Source organism: Panulirus ornatus, chromosome 67, assembly GCF_036320965.1.
Source record: "Panulirus ornatus isolate Po-2019 chromosome 67, ASM3632096v1, whole genome shotgun sequence".
Taxonomy (NCBI): Eukaryota; Metazoa; Arthropoda; class Malacostraca; order Decapoda; family Palinuridae; genus Panulirus; species Panulirus ornatus.
Genome location: NC_092290.1, coordinates 11,105,159 through 11,127,089, shown reverse-complemented (window position 1 = coordinate 11,127,089; position 21,931 = coordinate 11,105,159). Strand labels below are relative to the sequence as shown.

At 39.1% G+C, this 21,931-nt stretch overlaps 1 protein-coding gene across 2 annotated transcripts; it reads left to right on the top strand.

The window, feature by feature from the left end:
- Positions 1 to 5,871: 5,871 nt before the first annotated feature.
- mRpS31 (mitochondrial ribosomal protein S31) lies at positions 5,872 to 21,875 on the top strand. 2 transcript variants are annotated; one of them, XM_071659134.1, is made up of 7 exons: positions 5,872 to 5,894; positions 12,102 to 13,896; positions 14,243 to 14,363; positions 15,524 to 15,665; positions 16,167 to 16,334; positions 17,546 to 17,769; positions 20,326 to 21,875. In XM_071659134.1, exons 1-7 carry the CDS (start codon positions 5,887 to 5,889, stop codon positions 20,562 to 20,564), a joined length of 2,697 nt encoding a protein of 898 aa, XP_071515235.1. In that variant the 5' UTR covers positions 5,872 to 5,886; the 3' UTR covers positions 20,565 to 21,875. The 2 variants fall into 2 exon arrangements, with proteins under 2 accessions (XP_071515235.1, XP_071515234.1); XM_071659133.1 differs by lacking the exon at positions 5,872 to 5,894 and adding an exon at positions 9,197 to 9,262.
- The last annotated feature ends 56 nt before the right edge of the window (positions 21,876 to 21,931 follow it).

Here is a 21,931-nt window from a genome sequence, read left to right as displayed (position 1 = left end):
GAGGAACACTACACACCGCCCAGTGGATCATCCTGTGTGTGTGTGTGTGGTGTGTGTGTGTGTTGTGTGTGTGTGTGTTGTGGTGGGTCGTGGAGGGATGGCGGGAGAGGGTGTGTGTTGACGGTGGTGGTGGTGGATAGTGCCTGAAAAGAAAGCAGCACCCTCTCTTGCAGTGCCTCGATAGCTGGGGTTGTACGTTATTTGATGGGGGAAATGAACTCTCCAGCCTCACATTTTACGGTTGTAGTAGTAGTGATAGTGATAGTAATACAACAGGGTGTTAAATCCAGCTCTTGAAGGAGCGAAGCTTCATGAAGCCTTGGACAAGAAGGTTCGAAACACGCTTCACTAGCAGAACGACACACCTCTAAACCACTATGATCGGAATGACGATTCACATGACAAGGAACACTTGGGAGATATCTTACATGATATTAGGATTATTAATGCTTTAAAATCTTACCATCTGTACGACGGAGCTGTGGCTGAAAAAAAAACTATGAGGGTAGGTCAAACGAATCCTCACTGATTGTTCGAACATATTACGGATAGACAGATAGAAGCAAGGCAAAAGTAAACATGTTTCCCTTCATGGAATGGGAAGATAAATGCCATTTATGATTTCCAGTGAAGGAGGAGGAGGTATTACTGTGCTCAAAGTTCATATCACTAAAGGAGTTTCGTGATGCAGTGAAATGCACACGACAGGAGTTTCATGATGCAGTGAAATGCATGATTTTCCATTGTGAAATATCCTCAGTGCATTTTTCTGACAACTTTTTGTATGTACGGAATGACTTGATGAGAGCCTGCCTTTCAATATACCTCCAAATCATGATCAATCACTAGCCTAATCATGATTAATCACTCGTCTAATCGTGATTAATCACTAGCCTAATCGTGATTAATCACTAGTTTAATCGTAATTAATTACTAGTTTAATCGTGATTAATCATTAGCCTAATCGTGATTAATCATTAGCCTAATCATGATTAATCACTAGCCTAATCGTGATTAATCACTAGCCTAATCATGATTAATCACTAGCCTAATCGTGATTAATCACTAGCCTAATCATGATTAATCACTAGCCTAATCGTGATTAATCACTAGCCTAATCATGATTAATCACTAGCCTAATCATGATTAATCACTAGCCTAATCGTGATTAATCACTAGCCTAATCGTGATTAATCACTAGCCTAATCATGATTAATCACTAGCCTAATCATGATTAATCACTAGCCTAATCATGATTAATCACTAGCCTAATCGTGATTAATCACTAGCCTAATCATGATTAATCACTAGCCTAATCATGATTAATCACTAGCCTAATCATGATTAATCACTAGCCTAATCGTGATTAATCACTAGCCTAATCATGATTAATCACTAGCCTAATCGTGATTAATCACTAGCCTAATCATGATTAATCACTAGCCTAATCATGATTAATCACTAGCCTAATCGTGATTAATCACTAGCCTAATCGTGATTAATCACTAGCCTAATCATGATTAATCACTAGCCTAATCATGATTAATCACTAGCCTAATCATGATTAATCACTAGCCTAATCGTGATTAATCACTAGCCTAATCGTGATTAATCACTAGCCTAATCATGATTAATCACTAGCCTAATCATGATTAATCACTAGCCTAATCGTGATTAATCACTAGCCTAATCATGATTAATCACTAGCCTAATCATGATTAATCACTAGCCTAATCGTGATTAATCACTAGCCTAATCGTGATTAATCACTAGCCTAATCATGATTAATCACTAGCCTAATCATGATTAATCACTAGCCTAATCATGATTAATCACTAGCCTAATCGTGATTAATCACTAGCCTAATCATGATTAATCACTAGCCTAATCATGATTAATCACTAGCCTAATCATGATTGATCACTAGTCTAATCATGATTGATCACTAGCCTAATCGTGATTAATCACTAGCCTAATCATGATTAATCACTAGCCTAATCGTGATTAATCACTAGCCTAATCATGATTAATCACTAGCCTAATCATGATTAATCACTAGCCTAATCATGATTGATCACTAGTCTAAAGGATGATCATATTTTTTACTTTGTCGTTTGGATGAAGCCATTTATAACCACCTGTTGTCCTGTATATTTAGATGATGGATTCGTTCCTACGTGTTTTGTGGTGTAGCCTCACCAGCTCATGGTCCCTCAACCCAACCCAGCCACCAGCTCATGGTCCCTCAACCCAACCCAGCCACCAGCTCATGGTCCCTCAACCCAACCCAGCCACCAGCTCATGGTCCCTCAACCCAACCCAGCCACCAGCTCATGGTCCCTCAACCCAACCCAGCCACCTCACATGAGGCAAAGGAACACGTCCCCCATCCAACCTAGCCTCATTCATCTACCCCAGTCGCCCAATCCCCTTCTGCAAACCCCCATCCCTTTCTCTCTCCTCCTCCTCCTCTTCCTCCTCCTCTTCCTCACCCAATCTGCCAATCCCCTCACCCATCTCCTACCCCCATCATCATCATCCCTACCCCAACCCAACCCCAACCTAAGCCCCTCCCCATATGTCACAACCACCAGCATATAAACCATCACCACCCACACAACCTCCCCACCCAAAACCCCCAGCAGCTCTGCGAAAGTCTGGCTAATTCGGCCATTTACGTCGCCACTTTTAGAAAACTCGGGGGGGGATCCAACCCGAAGTCAAAGCAGCGTGAAACATTAGTAAATTAAGTGCAATTTACTGACGTGTAAATGACCGTCATTCTGAAGTTTGTTATGTATTAGAAGCAAAATTGCTTATCACATGGAAAGGGTTGAGGTTATATATGGCTCATATATCTGGCAGAATGAGACGGTCGACTTGACATATGTGTCCTGAGTGATTCGCCTCCAGGACTCTGTTTTACAAACCTCAAAAGCACTTGGGAAGCCAGCCACGTCCACTGACCGGGCCCATAGGTATGATGTTGCATGCTTGTCTTGGTGGGATAAATACAGGACAGTTTAAGACTAGATATTTAGTTTCCTCATGGTGGAAATTGTAAATCAAACACATGGGCATATGGGTCTTATGATGATTCGGTGTTTGTTTATGTTAGGAAAATGGATGGTTCTCCGAACGCAGGTGTGAAAGTGTGACTCTTACATGTCTGGGGAGTGTAGTTCCAGATGGGAAATGAGTGGAAATAAGACTGGGTTGAGAGAAGGGGTTGTTTAATGTCTCTCGAAGTATCGCACTGTCAGTATGTTTTGTTGAGGTAGTATTTGCGTAAGGTTGAGGGGTCTGTGGGTATATAAAGTGTTGAAATGTGAGGTAGGGATGAATTGTTTATAGATAGATAGATAGATAGATCTTTTATTTACCATGACTTGCAAACCACATTGAGTATCTCGACACACAACTACCCGCCAGCAACTGAAGCTCCACCACCGAAGCATCGGCACCTGAAGTAACGCAGCCACGGATCATCGGAACCTTGAAACATCAAAGCCCCAAAGCATCAAACTTCCGAAGCATCGGAACACTAAAGTATCAAATCCCCGAAGCATCAAACTTCCAAAGCATCGGAACCCTAAAGCATCAAAGCCTCGAAGCATCAAAGCCCCGAAGTATCAAACTCCCGAGGTATCGGAACTCTGAACCATCAGAGCCCCGAAGCACCGGAAATCCAAACCATCTAAACCCCGAAGCATCGGAACCCCTGAAAAACATGAGCCTCGGATATAGCGCTCAGGCAGACGCATCACTACCAAGATTCCACCTCCGGGGACCAATATAGCTAGTGCTCAAGACGTCTGCTTGAAGCAGAGGAGCATCACCTACTTTCTAAGTTTAATTCAGTCCTCTACTTTTGTACTTTGTGCCTCTCACCACACACTTATAATCCAGTTATGACTATGGATGGCGTATCTGAACGCACATCAGTCTCGTATGAATCTCTGATTGAATAAATGAAAATATTCATGACAAGGGGAGACCTCCACAGACCTCCATCTGGCTAAGTTCTGATGGGAGTATAACTGTTGTAAATATGGATCAATCTAGAGAGAACTGTGCAAGATGCTTAAGACCTTTGCCCCCGATCCGTTTGCAATATATCTACAATTCTCTAGAGATTTAAGTGCACCGAACAAGATATATATCCAGTCATATATATAAATCTTGAAAATTACTTAAATCATATTTTTCCTCTCTCTTGAAGTTGTAGAATAATCTCATATTTCATAAAAAAAAACTATTTTGTTTTCGAGTTATTTTCCCTCACTGGACTGAAGAAGGAGTGTGGCTGACGAAGAAGCGTGGCTGACGAAGGAGTGTGGCTGACGAAAGAGCGTGGCTGACGAAGGAGTGTGGCTGACGAAGGAGTGTGGTTGACGAAGGAGTGTGGTTGAGGAAGGAGTATGGCTGACGAAGGAGTGTGGCTGACGACGAAGGAGGAGGGTGGAGTCGGCTGGAGGAAATGTCCAGACGAAGGAGTATGGCTGACGAAGGAGTGTGGCTGACGACGAAGGAGGAGGGTGGAGTCAGCTGGAGGAAACGTCCAGACGACGGTGGTGTTGAGCAAGAGGCACCGACCCAAACAATCCCTCCCTCTCCTCCTCCTCCCTCTCTCGCTGCTGCTGCTGCTGTCGTCAACCACAGCCTCCCGTCCGTCCATGCGTCTCACCACCACGCCAACGCTTTCACCCCACCCTTCTGTGGGGGCGCCGGTGGAAGGGGAGTGGGACAAGTCGCTCCTGGTGTCCCTAGGACAATGGGTAATGGAGAGGACTGTAGTCATCATCATAGCATAGGACGCCCCGGGCTGTCCAAGTCCAGCGTCAATATGGGACTCTGTTTTCTGTTGTGGTGAGCAGCGCCATACGAGGATTGGCCATTATGTTTCGTTTTCTCTCCTCGCATAGCGAAATTGCTGACGGATACAACTTCAACGAGTTGTGGTTTCGGTGCATTACACATGACATCCAGTGACTGAGTGTGAACGAATGTGGCCTTTGTTGTCTTTTTTGGTCTGTTTTTCCTGGCGCTACCACGCTGACGCAGGGGATGGCGATTAGGTTTCCTGTGGGGGCGGGGTGGCGCCTGAAATGGATGAAGGCAAGCGAGTATGAACTTGGCTGTGTATGTGTATGTATATTTATGTATATGCATATGTATATTTATGTGTATGTGTATGTGTTAACATGTATACTTATGTGTATGTATATGTACGTGTATGAGCGTGTATGTACATATGTGTGTATATGCGTGGATGGGTCTTCCTTCCTCTTGTTGCCTGGCGCTACCTCGCTGACGCGGGAAACGAGCGATCAAGTGTAGTAGATAGATATAAATGAAATATCGAGAGGAGAGGGAAGGTCATTTCTAGCAGATATGTTGAACTTCCGACTGAAAAATAGAAATATGATAAGAAATCACTGGCAGAGCTAACTACCCATCACCATCAGGTCTCCTACCTTACCCAGCGGATGGAGGAAGTGCACACACACTCATGCGTCCTTTGTGTCAAAAAAAAAAATAGATAAATCAAGGTCTATCTATACCCGTATATACGTATCTACGATTTGCTGTGCCAAGGCGGTATTGGCGTTAAAGAAAGAGTTAGAGATTAGAGAGAGAGAGAGAGAGAGAGAGAGAGAGAGAGAGAGAGAGAGAGAGAGAGAGAGAGAGAGAGAGAGAGAGAGTGTTCTCCACCTCCTTGTGAGGGAAGTAATGACCAGGTGATGGTGCCTCCCATTTCAGATCCCACGTCATCTGCGTCACGCGTACCGCCAACACTTGAGCTCGTGACGTCAACGCCTGGAGCGCTACCCTTTCGGTGTGTATATGACGTCACGCGATGATGTCACAGGATGACGTCACGGTATGAAAGGGTGAGTGTGGGGAGGAGAAACGAACTTACCACCAATAAAAACCCTGGATTTGCTCGTGTAGTTCTTACACGGACTTTTCATTGGAGGGGGAACATCAAACCCTCAGTAATGGTGTGATGGTGGGGTTGTCTTGAGTTTACAACAGAGCAAATCCCTCGTATTATTACCTCAGAACACAACAAACAGCTGATAGATATGCCTCCCCCAGATAAATATGCACCCCTTCCCCCTCTTCAACAATTATCATAAACACTTTTATCATATTTATGATAAAATGGGTCTCTAACTTCATTTACTATAATCATTATGTGAAACATTTATCATTGCACGAGGACGACGAACTCTTAAACACATTAAAAAGAAACTAGATTAAAAAAAAAGAGAGAGAAATGGATATAGTATTCTTCGTTGAGAGTGCAAAACACACCGATGACAGAACACTGAGCAAACCAGGTTAGACAGCAACACAGCCAAAGCAACACAGCCAAAGCAACACAGCCAAAGCAACACTGCCAAAGCAACACAGCCAAAGCAACATAGCCAAAGCAACACTGCCAAAGGCATGGCCATATTGCAGTTGACAGGCGTTTTCTACCATCCTCCCATAGGAACCAACATGGCGTGGACAGAGACGTCCCTCTCCAATCGTGAACATATCGCTTAAAGAAAAAAAAATATGTATAAAGCAAAGATTATACGAAAGAAGATTGGAGGTGAAAAGGTTTTTAGGAAAGCGGGGAAGACGAGGGAAGGGAGAGGAGTGGGAGGGGGAGGGAACAGCTTTGGTGTTGGAGGGAAAGAAGGGATTATAATGGTTTGTTCCTCGTGTGGCTGGTCTCCGTGGCAGCCAGGCGCGTGCCGCAGGCGCTCCTGGGAAAGTGGGGCACTGGAGTGTCCCGGTAGCCTTCAAAAGAGGGACTTAGGGGTCTATATATATATATATATACTATCCCTGGGGATAAGGGAGAAAGAATACTTCCCACGTATTCCCTGCGTGTCGTAGAAGGCGACTAAAAGGGAAGGAGCGGGGGGCTGGAAATCCTCCCCTCTTGTTTTTAATTTTCCAGAAGAAGGAACAGGGAAGGGGTCCAAGTGAGGATTTCCTTCAAAGGCTCAGTCCTCTGTTCTTAACGCTACCTCGCTAACCCAGGAAATGGCGAATAGTTTGAAAAAGAAAATATATATATATATATATATATATATATATATATATATATATATATATATATATATATATATATATCTGTCAGCGGATGGAACCATGGAAGCGGAAGTGGATCATAGGGTGGGGGAGGGGGCGAAAATTTTGGGAGCCTTGAAAAATGTGTGGAAGTCGAGAACATTATCTCGGAAAGCAAAAATGGGTATGTTTGAAGGAATAGTGGTTCCAACAATGTTGTATGGTTGCGAGGCGTGGGCTATGGATAGAGATGTGCGCAGGAGGATGGATGTGCTGGAAATGAGATGTTTGAGGACAATGTGTGGTGTGAGGTGGTTTGATCGAGTAAGTAACGTAAGGGTAAGAGAGATGTGTGGAAATAAAAAGAGCGTGGTTGAGAGAGCAGAAGAGGGTGTTTTGAAATGGTTTGGGCACATGGAGAGAATGAGTGAGGAAAGATTGACCAAGAGGATATATGTGTCGGAGGTGGAGGGAACGAGGAGAAGAGGGAGACCAAATTGGAGGTGGAAAGATGGAGTGAAAAAGATTTTGTGTGATCGGGGCCTGAACATGCAGGAGGGTGAAAGGAGGGCAAGAAATAGAGTGAATTGGAGTCATGTGGTATACAGGGGTTGACGTGCTGTCAGTGGATTGAATCAAGGCATGTGAAGCGTCTGGGGTAAACCATGGAAGGCTGTGTAGGTATGTATATTTGCGTGTGTGGACGTATGTACATGTGTATGGGGGGGGGGGGGGTTGGGCCATTTCTTTCGTCTGTTTCCTTGCGCTACCTCGCAAACGCGGGAGACAGCGACAAAGTATGAAAAAAAAAAAAATATATATATATATATATATATATATATATATATATATATATATATATATATATATATATATATATATATGTGTGTGTGTGTGTGTGTGTGTGCTCCACAACCTGCTCTTTAGCACACTGTCTAGCCCAACAAATTGAGTGACAGAAAGCATATTAGCTAAGCTCATTGCAGAATGAGTTTCTCATGTGACCACAATATGGCAACGCCGTAGGCTAAGGGTTCCCCAACACACGATTGCATCACTTATGTGGCTTTCACGAGTACTTAAACCCTCTCTATAACCTTTGGCAAGACAAGTTGCTTGAACCTACGTACCGTAGCTTAGCGTAAGGATCCTAGAACCAGATGAATAGCTTCATGATCTCATTTTTCACTTGAAAAGGCGAGGTGATGGCTGGTGGGTTCCAGCAGGTAGAGGGGGCTGGGCTAATGTTGTGGTTGCTTGCATTGTCCAGGTTTCTATCTTGCAAGTTAATGATTGGATTACAGTGTTACTGACTGTTAAATTAGCGTCACTGTATTATTTTTCATAGTACTGATCGAGATGCAAGTACCAGTAGTAGTTTTGGCAACAATAGCTATATTCATAGTTATAGTTCCTATGAGTCCACGAGGAAAATGAAACACGAAAAGTTCCCAAGTGCACTTTCGTATAATAATCACATAATAGGAATATCTTGATCACGCGCAATTGGGATTTTGGGATTTCCTTGGCAATCTAAATGTATCATCTACATCTAAGAAATAGTTACAGAGAATAGAACAAAGAGTTTACAAAAATACTTCTTTCCAGTGTGGTAGCAGGAGTGAGAGTAGTGCAGAAATATTATCAGTGTTTCCATATCATCATTCGTAGTAACTGTCCTGATAGTTATCCCATAGGTAATGGTAGTATCAATATAGGAAGCTAATTGTACTAGTGGTAGTTACTGTAATATAAGGGATCTTATATGAGAAGCGAGGATTTCCAGGTAAGGGTGAGATGTAATTGCTGATATGGTAATAGAAAATAAACTTGAGTGGTGACTTTAAATCAACAAAAAACGCAACGTTATTTAACGTTATATACTGTATAGTAATGTACTAAAAAAATCTCTGGTTGTATTCATATGCGTAACAGGGTTAAAGTATTTAGTTCCCACACTTATTTAAAAACTGTTTCACTTTCGTTACCATATAAATTTTCGAAAGATTTACTTAACAAACAACAGGTACAATAAAAATATAATGGAATTGCCAATATTTATAAGGTAAATATTTTCCGATATGAATAGATATTTGCGCAGCTAAATGTAACGTGTAAACACAACAACAAGTATGGCTGCTGTCTTACGAGCTAGACTGGCCGGCGGCCTTCGTGTCGTAATAAATGGGTATGTTGTAGTGATTTTGATTAAATGAATTCTAGAAAAAGTATGTAGTCCTTTCCATCTTACATATACGTCCATAATGTAATACACATAGCTAATTAATTCAATCAGATAAGAGTATATTGATTCCCTCTTGGTAGATGGGTATATGTAACATTGAGTGTACGACTTAATAGTCCTTGGATTGCATTAATAATCTGGTAGTCATGAAGAATTAGGGCCCCACCTGAATGAGTTAGGAATAATGATAATTTTGTTCTTGTAATAAAAGTACTATGGTTAAGACTGACACCGGCAGAGCATGATTTGGACCATTCGTTTATTTTTTTTTCATATATTTTAAGGTGATATATTTGATATATTAGGCTAATATTGTGAATAGTAAAGAAAAGTTTGGGTTAGTGTATGGGTAGCTTAAATACATGGTGAAGTGTTCGAAGTGTTCGGGGACTTCTACCCCCAAAGCCCAGGCTGAACCCCAGGTTGTTGGTTACCTTTATAAATCGGTAATGTCCTAGTTTAGGGGCACCACAGAAATGGTTGTGGAAGGAACGCCTAGTAGTAGTAGTAGTAGTAGGTTTTTTTTTTTTTTGTTAAATGACAGTTAAACCGGAGGAGCTTAATTTGAAGTACAATTTTTAAATTTGTGATAGTGTCTAATGAATTCGTGAAGAGAGGGAATGCAGGGTTAAAGCACCCAAAGTTAAAGACTTCTAGAAGTCAACAGAACTTGTAAAAAACCACACTTAACTTCCCCTGTCAACGTTGATTTATCTTATTTAATGTTTTTCTTTTTTAATAACATATTAAAGTTAGGGTATTGTTTGCATTCTGTTGATAGGAGGTATGTTTACCAAGTGTGTTTACTTCTAGCAAAGGCAGCAGTTAGCATGACAGGAAAGGTGACGAGAGTTTTGTTGGTAGAGCTCCTGTGACTGATAATGAAATTTAGAGTAAATCAGTTCCAAGGTGGTTCTGTAAGGTTTTCAGAGGTTCCCTTGTTTTCAGTGTTTCATGTGTTCATGCCACAGTTTTTCATGATCATCATATCCATTTTCAATGTCATTTTATTATTATTCAAAAGGGAAAGTTATGACCCAAATCATACCCCCATGGTCAGATTCACTTGCAAGTATAAATGGTCCTTTAACATGCACTTTTTCTAAATTCGTGTTATATATGTGGTGCTCCTAAACTGGATCTTTACCTAGAAATCAAGAGAACCTATGAAAATCTCATCCAACTGATATTATCACCGTTTTGGACATCCAGCAAATTTTAGGTCAGATTTGTTAGGTTAGGCTGAGTTGGGTTGAAATTGTTTTTGATGTCCTTTAACTCCAAGCTTTACCTTAAGTATTAGTATTGAATTATATCAGTAACATTCTTGCAGAAGTAACACGAATTTGAAACATATGTTTATGAATGGACCCCTTGTGACAAGTAGAAGTGATGTAGATCGATGCAGTGTTTTTTGAAGCTTTGTGTTCAGTCGTCTGGAAATAAGTTAGTCGCTGGGAAAAGAGCCTTGAAGGTAAAGGAAATTTGGAGTTGTTTAGCTTAAAAGTAGATAAGACTCTTGTAGATTTTAGCAAAACTGCAAAACAAAACAAGAACCTCTTGTAACATCCCATAGCAACCATATGCATTATAGTATGAATATATACACATTAATGTGATGACTGCTTGGAATAACATAGCATAACTCCTTGAGGAGAGGCAGGCTGACAGATCTACTAGCTGCTGTTTGTCATATCCAATCCCATACTTTGAATTCCAGTCTCTAGCTTTGCTGAATTTTTGTGGTATCAACTTGGCTTAAATGTTTTTTGTTGTTGTTATTGTTGACATAGATGGAGGTGAATTGTGTTTTAATTTCTATGTTCATAGGACTTATGAAGGAGCATATATTTTTATTTTTCAATCCATGCTTGCATGTGGAACTGAATTATGTATCAACGTGTACATCCGTAAACTTAACAGTCACAGTAATTTAAAAGCTATCATAATTCTTGATGTGAAAAAGAAGTAAGTTACAGCAAATAAAAGTACAAAATCTTGAGAGAATCTATGTCATAGATCTTCATTGATTCTCTTGGAATTTTATGTGTTACATATTTTGATTTCTTACCATGCATTTTTTTCTCTCCTTCAGATTTGTTTTCCTAAGTGTATTAGGCATGTTGCCAATTACCAGCATGTATTTCTAACTTTAAGTTTCATTAAACTCTGTGGAGATCACAAAAGCAAAATGTTATAGGTCCTGTTGGATTTATTTATTTGTGTGCATGATGTGCATCATGTAGCTAGTTACATGAAGCTGTGTTGGACTAGGAAGGTGACCGATTTTACTTTTCCTCAGCTCATATTTGTTTTCATAGTGGAACAGTCATGCAGCTTGTGCTTACTTCAGTGGTTTTATCTGGTTTTAATTTCGTATCAATGTCTTGCTTGAAATGTGTTCGATTTCCCAATAAGTATTAGAGATTACTTCCCAATAGTAAGATACAAGGGCATGAGTATTTATATCAGTCATTGTTACTCAGGATCAGGGATTTCTAATGTTTGGATGGTATTCCTAAAAATGGTTTCAACATATAAGGTGTTGACCAAAAGTCATACAGTTGCCTTTAAGAGACTGGAGTAATGTTTCACACTTGCACTGAATAGCTATTATAAGTATAATACTTCTGTATGGGTATTGACTGGTGCCTAAGCCACCTGCTTGTTTCTGTGACCCAAAATAGGCATGAGGTCGATGAGACTTTATTTACTTGTTTAAGCAAATTACATTGTGGTAACAGTTTCACAATCAAGATTATGAAATTTGATTTTTCCGCAGACATGGTATACGGCCACACTACCAAGCTCGATCACTTTGTAAGGCTCCACCAGATGATGCAAAGCCAGCAGATGTCAAAGCATCTCTCACAGCAAGAAAACAAGACCAGATAGGAGACAAACCAGTGACCACTGAGAAGGTTGAGGAATCTGTCTCAGAAGAGAAGCTGCTGAGTGCCAAGAATCCTGAGGAGTCAGTCATTGAAGAGAAACCGCAGACATCTCAGAAAGACAATGAATCTCCTGTAAAAGAAGAGGACTGTGGACCATCACATAAATCAGAGTCTGTCCAGCTTGTTGAGGAACAGCTTCCAGAACAGAAAGAAGAGATAAGGCAGATAGTAAAGGAGCCTCTCAGAGAAGAGAAGCATGATCAATCTGATGGATTGGTAGCAGACCAAAAAGTCACAGAAGTTCTCACAGATAAGGAACAGGAACAACCTCTTGACAGTATAGTAACAGCCCAGAAGGTTGAACCAGCTGTCACAAAAGAGGAAAAGGAGACTGTCCAGAAGAGTGAAATTCTTCATGCAGAGAACAAACAGGGTCAGTCAGATGAATTTGAAAGTGCTCAAAAAGCAACAGAAATTACCAAAGGAGTAAAAGAAGAACATTCTGTAGATAGTTTGGTAACATCCCAGAAGGCTGTAGGGTTTGTGACTAAAGAGGAACAAAAGATTGTTCAAAACGTTGAAGGGATTGAATCAAAACAAGAACAAGAGACTGTCCAAAAAGTTGAAGATATTGTTGCAAAAGAGGAACAAGAGACTGTCTACAAGACTGAGGGGCTTGTTGTAAAAGAGCCACAAGAGACTTTCCATAAGGTTGAAAAGGGTTTTGCACAAGGGGAAGTAGAGACTGTTCAAAAGGTTGAAGGGGTTGTTGCAGAAGAGCCACAGGAGACTCTCCATAAGGTTGAAAATATTCTTGCAAAAGAGGAACTAGAGACTGTGCAAAAAGTTGAAGGGCTTTTAGCAGAGGAGCCACAAGAGATTCTCCATAAGGTTGAAAAGACTGTGCAAAAAGTTGAAGAGCTTGTTGCAGAGGAGCCACAAGAGACTCTCCATAAGGTTGAAAAGATTGTTGCAAAAGAACAAGAAACTCTTCAAAAGGTTGAAGGGGTTGTGGCAGAAGAGGAAATCCAAAAGGTTGTTGCAAAAGAGGAACTAGATACTGCCGTGAAGGTTGAAAGACTTGTTGCAGAAGAGCCACGAGAGAATCTTCATAAAGTTGAAAATGTTGTTGCAAGAGAGGAACTAGATGTTCTCCAAAAGGTTGAAGGGGTTGTTGCAGAAGAGCCACAAGAGATTCTCCATAAGGTTGAACATGTTGCCAAAAAGGAACTAGATACTGTGCAAAACGTTGAAAGCCTTGCTTCAAAAGAAGAACAAGATGCTATCCAGAAGGGTGAAATTGTTGCAAAAGAGGAATTAGAGACTATTCAGAATGCTGAAAATCTTGTAAAAGAGGAACAAGAGGCTGGCATAAAGGTTCAGGCTCCTTTCTCAGTGACAGCCCAAAAAGCTGAAGTCTTCATAGATATGAAACCTGAGGAGTCACAAGACAGAGTAGTGACAGTCCAAGAGGTTGAAGGTTTTGTAACTAAAGAACTAGAGAGTGTCCAAAAAGCTGAAGAGTTAGACACTAAAGAGGATGAAAGTAATGCTGCAAAGGTTGAGGCATTTGTTGTTGAAGAGAAACAAGAAACAGCCCAAGTCAAAGAGGAAGAAAAGGTGGAGGACAAAAAAGTCGTTGCCCAGAAGAAACTCCATGACCTCCTTACATCCCTAGCTACAGTAAGATTAATGTTTTGTTGTCAGAGATTGTGGTTAAGTTTATGGGGGCTCTAGATGTCCATATTATGCATTCATTCTTGTTGGAACCAATTGATACACTTAAGCTAAATTTACTTATTCAAAAGTTAGATAACTTTCAATGAAAGTGACATTATATTTCTGTTGTTCAATAAGTTGAAAGAAAATATGAAAGTACCATAGATGTCTTAGCTTGTGTAATTTGATATTACTATACCTAGTTTTCTTGGAACTCAGGATTCACCTGTCAGATGAGTTGATTTCTTATAATGTTATATTGAAAAGAAATTCAGTGTGTTACAGTACCGTGTATTAACATATCCCACAGGCTGACCCCATCCCAGTGGAGCCAGTAGTGAAACTGTCCAGACCTAAAGCTCGACCAAAGAAGAAATCCAAACCTGCAGCAGAGGATATAGCAACTCCCCCACCACCTGAAGAATTGATTGGTAATTTGCAAGCTTTTTTCTTTCTTTCTTTCTTTCTTTCTTTCTTTCTCTCTGTACTATAAAACTGTTGTATTCCAATACTCAAGCCAGATCATTGATGTATTTTAAGGCTTGATGCAGTTGACACTTTTGGATAGTTACTCTTCAGCTTGATCAGGTGTTATAACATTTGTACATAACATTACTTCATTCTCTTCTACAAGTCCAGTACTCTTTAAGCTCATTAGATTCATCAAATGTGCAGGTTAGTGTACATGTCAGTTTATACAGGGAATACAGTACAAGGCATTGCCCAGATTTTGCAGTTTATGGAGGATAGGTCCTCAGATGTAAGCAAGACAACAATATGTTGTGTGAGTCGGGTTGATCATGTAAGGAATGACAGTGTAAGTGAAATGCGTAGTATACACTGCATCATCATTGGTAGATGAAAAGGAGTACATTTTTGTCAAGGAATTTCTCACTCCAGAGGAGTCCATCATAGTACAGTCTTAAATCTGCAGGAGTCTGGTAAAAGGAGTACTGGTATTTTAGTTAATCATTTGATATTGATTAATGGATGTTAGATCACCTATTTCTTATGAAAGGCATAATGCTTTGGGAGAGGAATCAGTATTTGCCACTATGTAATAGCCTGCATCCCTATTGATTAAATTAGTTTCCACATTTCATTTCATATCTATCTGTGTATTACCTGTAAATTTGTTTCTTTCGATTTGGAGTAGATTAGGTGCATATAGTGTAGAACTTCGTGTCAGTTCATAAGAAGCTTCTGATTGGAAAAGTAGTGGAGTTGCACTGCTGTCTTACCTGCCTTTTATGTTTGCTTTGTGGATATGACAGCTTTAAGAACAGGTGTGACAGGCACAAAAATGATAATCCTACAATTTACCATCACTTTTCTGATAGTTTTTGGAGCTAGTTTGAAAAACACTGTTACTTCATTTAAGACTTTAATTTGATTAATGACCAAGATTGACAATTGACAGGTCATATTGTTCTAAGGTTTCCACAGTTAAACTGTCAGATCAGTCTTATTTTAAAGAATAGTATTCTAAAATATGTTTTATTTGACTATATTCTCGCTCCATTTACAAGAATACATGTCAATCAAGTAAAAATTCAAGAAAGTGATATTCATAAGATGTAACATCTTTCAGAACCTGAGCTCGTATCTGCTACAAAAGAAGTGGCTGAAAGTCTTGGTGGTGATGTGGAGGACACTAAGTTGGAACTTTTGTCAGCTCTGAGATCCCATTCCTCTGACGTAGCTAAGAGTGAGAAACCTGCAGTGAGCATGAGGTAAACTATTTTATCCCATTACAGCAAATGTTACACATCATGCTGATAGGCTAACTGTCTTGAGTAAATGATGATAAGTTAGTGACCTTGTACAGAGAAATTCAGAATATATTTTTAATGGCAGTCTTATTTAGAGGATAGCTGGTGATCCCATGCTTTTACTGTATCTCCTTATTGTGGATGCAGCACCTAAGTGATGTCAAATGGAAGATGAAACTCAGAAGTAGCACCTTAGCACAACTTGATATGGAAAGAGTGTGGCAAAGACTGAGTTTTGAGGTACAGACACACTGTTACTAGTTAAGAGGCAATATGTGCTAGGTTTATATAAGTATACAAAGGATATGTTCCTTACAGTGCAGTTCCCACATAATCTAAGTGAGAGCAAATCTGCATTTTTTAAGCATTATTCAGGTTTCTGCATTTTGAGATTTTCTAATAAAAGTTTATTGTTCATACATCATCATCATCATCATCATCATATATCTTTTTTTATTTCAGTGAGTTATTTGTGGGTATGAAAGTTGAGAGAAGTCAAAGCAAACCAGTTAAAGAATATCCTCGCCGTAAACGATTCGACCGAGAGCTTGAGACTAGGTCTTCAAGTTATAGAAGTAATGTTCAACAGCAGAAAGTGTGGTCTAAGACTTCAAGCACACCTAAACCCAGGTTAGTCTCTATGAGCTGGTTGAATTTTAATGTGTCTGCTCTTCTTGTGTTTCATGTTTGAATTAGCATTATTGTTAGCTGCATTTTAGTTGCTCATATTTAGGTGCCTGGAAGTTTAGCCTTCATTTGTTCTGCGCCTCATCCAGATCTGCATAGATTATTATGATGTATTACTTAAAGTCAGAGGAAAATATTATGAACTTGTCAGTTTGAGGATTCTGTCATCATCTTCAGTATATCTGAAACTTTGACTTTATTTGTGTCTAAGTATAATGCAGATAAGATATCTTTACATTCATGAATTGATAATAGTGTGATAAGTACTCTGCCTTATATGAATTAGGTGCATTGAAAATAGTAAAATGATTTAAGGAATGAAATCAGAAATGAGAATTGTCCTATATTTCTTATTTCTGTGTATCTTTATTAACCCCATTTCCAGGAAATCCTTGACTTGCCTCCAACTCAGGTGCTTCTCATGTGAAGTCTTTGAAGCCATGTGGCTGAGATCAGTGGGATAGGCATGCATGACAGATGTGCCACAGTTATGCTTGATACCTGCAAAAATGCAAAATACATAACTTATGTTTTCTGAACCCTTTCACTCTTTTCATCTGCTCTGTGCAAAAGTCATGTATCAGGCTCTCTCTTGTCAGAGTGGGAAAATGAGTCTTTGAATACAAAATAGATTTTCTCCAATATGTTAACTTGATAGATAAGTAGCAGGTCAGTACTACCATTTGAAACAGTGTTATAAAGCACTTAGTATCTTATCAAAAGAATGAAGATAGTTTATGGTTCTTTTTTGGAACTGTGAATACGTAATAGATAAATACCAATGTATTATGGGTTAACTACAAGGGTAGGTAGGTGACAGTGACAAGAGATTGAAGGGTTTTGCATGTAGTCATTCCATCTAGATGATTTCTTTATGAATATGATTGGGGAACAGTGCAAGTACCTTTCTTGTAGTGGATTTTGGGCATCCTTTCAAAGTGTAAAGCATAATGGAAATGAAAACACTAATCCTTTGTTATAGGATCTGTTTTTGACAAAAGCTTGTCGGTCTACTTCCAAAAGTGAAACTTGTATCTTGTTCTTTTAATTTCACTCATCATTGTTGTCTCAGAGTATTGTGTATATGTGATGATCTTGTGATGGTTGTATGTCCCTCTTATAGAACATCAAACTACTGATATAATGCCTTTCAGAACGTTGTCTCGAGTGGATCTTTTTAGTGCAGAACCACTAGGCATTTTCAGTGCTGCATCAAGTGAAAAAACCAAAGAGGCAGCACTCTTGCCTGTGTGGGAGGCTGCACTTAGGCGGGAAAAGCAGTTGTGTGTGACACACCCACCTGATAATGCTTTTATTGAAATGATACAGTGGACAAACCAAGGCATGTTATGGACATTCCCAATTGATAATGAATTTGGTAAGATTTTCTTGTTTTGTATATCATTAATCAACATTCGCTATATTTTTTGTATACCTTTTTTATTATGTTAGTTAATCTGATCTGATTATGGTAGATGGTCCGTGGTTTTGTTCTCTATAAAAACTAGTGTGAAGTAAAGTAACAGCCAAAAGTTTTAGCCCAATCTTTATAGCCAGTCACCAGTTGAAAAAAGAGGATATTCCTTGCAGTACAGGGGGTATTTTCTTAATGATTTTTTTTTTTTTAAAAATTGAGTGGGATAAATGGAAAGTACTTATGTGTTGATGATGAATACCAGGAGATTAGTGCATGTGTATTAGTGCATGTGTATGAGGAGTAAAGGAGGAGGGTGAGTGGTTCTTGGTGAAGGTGGGTTTGTAGCAGGGATATGTGATGTAACTTGTCTAATCTGTGAATAGGTGGATATTGAGTGAGGTCACTGCAAGAGTCTTAGAGTGAGTGATCGGTCTATGATATGTTGAGGGTTAGGAGACATGAGAGGAAAATCAGTGACTGTTTTCAAATGACATGGCTCTGGTTGCCATCTGTAGAGAGAATATCTAGTAAGTGGAGACAGTTTATGAAAGTATGTGAACAAAAGCCATAAGGTGCAGGAAGGGGATGAGACAGAATGATTTTACAGTAAGTTTGAATAGATAGGACATAGAGGAAGTGGATTGCTTTATGTATCTTGGAATGGATGCAGCAGAGAATGGAAATGTGGGACTGAAGTGAATTATAAAGTAAAGGAGGGGGCTAATATCCTGGGTGCATTATAGAGCATATGGAAGGGATGCTCAGTGTCTGTTAGGGCAAAGATGGGCATGTTTGAAGGTATAGCAGTCCCGAAAGTATTTTATGGATGTTTGATGCTGGTCTTAAACATACATGAGGACTACATGTGTTGTAAGGAGGGTTGGTTGTGTAAGAAAATACAACTTAGGAGCTAGGAGGCAAGGTAGTTAATGCTGTGTCATTGTGAGCCCTGACTAGAATGTGCTGAATTGGTTCAGATGTATGGGGAGGATGAGCAAAGAAATACTGACAAAGGGTATGTGTCAGGAGTGGAGGGAATAATGGGAGAGAAAGACTAAAATGGAAAGATAGAGTGAAGGAAACTTTGGTATGCTAGAGCTTGAACATTCAAGAGGATGAGAGACATGCATGGGCTAGGTTGGAAGATCGTTATGTAATATGGGAGAAGATGCGTTGTCAGCTGAACCAGGCATTTAAAGTAGTGAAGGTTTTCCATAGAGCTGACTTCAATTCCTACTAATGTGAGAAGCACACTGATTTTGTGTGTTTGTCTCAGTGGGATGAGTGCAGGAGAATTGGTAAATGTTCAGTCTCCTCTTTGTGATCATTTCATCTTGGTATGAGTGGGGATCTTTGCTGACCTGATGAATCAGTGTTTGTAATGTTGGAGAGATGAAGGGAGACAAGAAAATGTAACTCCTACATGCTAGGAGAGTATAATTTCAGATGGGTGCGTGCCTAGTGGAGTGGATTTAAGGTTTGAGCTAGGGAGGTGGCTGTGTAGTGCTTATTGAATCATGATAGATTGAATGTTTTGTAGATGTCAAGTTTATTAGGGGAGTATAAGTTGCTCACATGTGAGGTAGGCCTGAAATTTTTATGTCCGTTGTCAGTTATGAAGTGGATTTGGTTGGAAATCGTGTACCCTTGCAAAGAATGTATGTGGTTGCTTAGTGCTCTGTATTGTGCATTTTTTACTTTGTTTCATGTTTGTTTCACAAACCAAATTGGTACATATACATGTCATTTATACTGAGCTAGGATTCACATATATATACACAGTTGCACGTAAATAACATATATATCAAAAGGAGTAAAAGTTTATATCATGCTTGTGTGAAATTTATGGTACCAGTTGATTTTTCCAGTTGAAAACTCAAACAGCCATTTTAGATTTCTTTTGAGTACTTGCCTACTGAAGATTTACCCTTTTATTTTCAGCATTTACTCTACAGCAGGTCTGCTTATTCACAGTTTCCCTTGCTTGCCATAACCTTTGCACCTTTTCTGTAGATTTGTCCATTGAGGAATGTCTTGTAAACCTAATGTGCCTCATTCTGACTTTTAAGCTTACCTTTGATTTTACAATATGCCTATATCCACTTGCTCAGCTCCAATAATCCATTTTTATAACTTGTATTATCCACATCTTTTTAAGTCAGTACTACTTCAATGTTTTCACTGTGAATTTAAAGTTTCTGTGATAATGTTTCCTGTTATATATTATGCTGCTCTTTTTTGATAGAAGACTTTAAAACAATAGAATGAAGGTCTCCAGTATGCGAGTGTGATTCAAGTCTTTAATTTGGTGTTGCAAACACATTTTCATTTTAGCTGTATTATGTGAATGGATCAAGAAAAATCTTAAGCCAACATTTACAGTAAAATCATTCAGTTTGGTTCATTGCTTTTCATGATAGGTATGTAATAGGGTGCATGTGCTTTACATGTTTCTTGCTTTTGTAGTACATGAGTGAACTCTGTTCTTTTGGACATAAATTTTTCTGATACCTGCAGGTCTTGAAGATGAGAAGAAGGTAGGTTTTCATGAGCATGTGTTCTTGGAACGTCACTTGGAAGGATGGTGTCCAAAGCGTGGCCCTATCAGACACTTCATGGAGCTGGTATGCACTGGACTTTCTAAAAACCCCTATCTTACCGTTGAGAGAAAATGTGCACACATAGAGTGGTATAAGAACTATTTTGCAGAGAAGGAAGACTTATTAAAAGAAATTGGAGCAATAGATATTTCATAGGGAACTACATTCTAAAAATTTTTTTTTTTTCCGCTAGAAAATTTGCCGGTGCTATTTTATAGTAGTTTATGGTCCTTTCTTTTGAGGATAACACAACAAGCAAGAAGCTAACTGTCTTGTAATGTATAAAAGGCAGATTATCATGTCTGCCTACAGTCTACACTCTGTTGATAGTAATTATCAGTCAGTACTCAACATGTATGTCATTGTTATTCACTGGCAAGTTCTTTAAATCAGATTGCCTTTTCCTACATGCAAGATAATGCTTTCGGTCAACAAGTAAATCATGCTCACTATACAGAGCAAGATAGCCCCTGCAGAATATTTCATAAATACTTGTTACTTTTTGTGCTCATGTAGAGGTCTGTGTCATTACAGAATAGTCCATAAATACTTGTTACTTCATTCTTTTTTTATCATTTTGAGAGTTTTTCTGTGCTTTTGTAAAGTTCTGTACATAATGAGTGCAATCATTTGCACACATGTAGATTCGCTTACATGACCACTGCAGATAGGTTGAATGCATAACATGCTTACTAATATGCAATGTAGAGGCAGGTAAAATTAGTAATTTTGTTAAGGGTATGTTTTTGAAAGCGAATTCAGACATTACACCTTTTTGCTCTCAAGTTTACCAGTTATATCCTTTGTCATTATTTACAGTAATTTTGATGTGTAGCATACAAAAGTTGTAAGTGGATAACTTTAAAAATTTTTAGAAAAGCTTGGTGATTTAATCTCTTGTTAGAAGGATTTGCTAAGATTATATATTTATTCTTAACCTAACCATATACGGATTTTGGTTACATTATGCAATTCGTGAGTGAGCTCAACATGTGAAATATAGGATATAGGAGAATTCTTATTATGTTAACATTTGATAATCTGACTTTGATTCAGTGTAGGTATATATCTATATTCAGCTGTGAAGTGTTTAGTGAAGGACACTAAGAACTTTATTAAGCCCTAAACTCATTAGCTTCCCATGCAGATTTTCATACAGGATATTGAAAAACAACATCCACTGTAGGAACTAGGTAAAACAAGAGTTATGGATACATGCTGACTTGTGTAAAACTGGGTATATCTTTTATGTTGTTTGTGATGGATAACTGTTTGAGTGTAATCATGTGTAAATATTGTAAATAATGAGTTGTTATAATCATGAATAGATATTGCTGTATTCAATTTCAAAGTTCCTTAAATTACTTGATTCTAATGTAAAGTTGACCCCTTGTTCCTGCTTTTGTGAGTCAAGACTCTTCATAGTTTGAGATGTTATAACCATATCATTCCAAGATTTGAAATTAATCAATGTTGATGTCTATTCTCCTTGAAAAAAGATTTGCACTTGTAGGCAAGTTGAC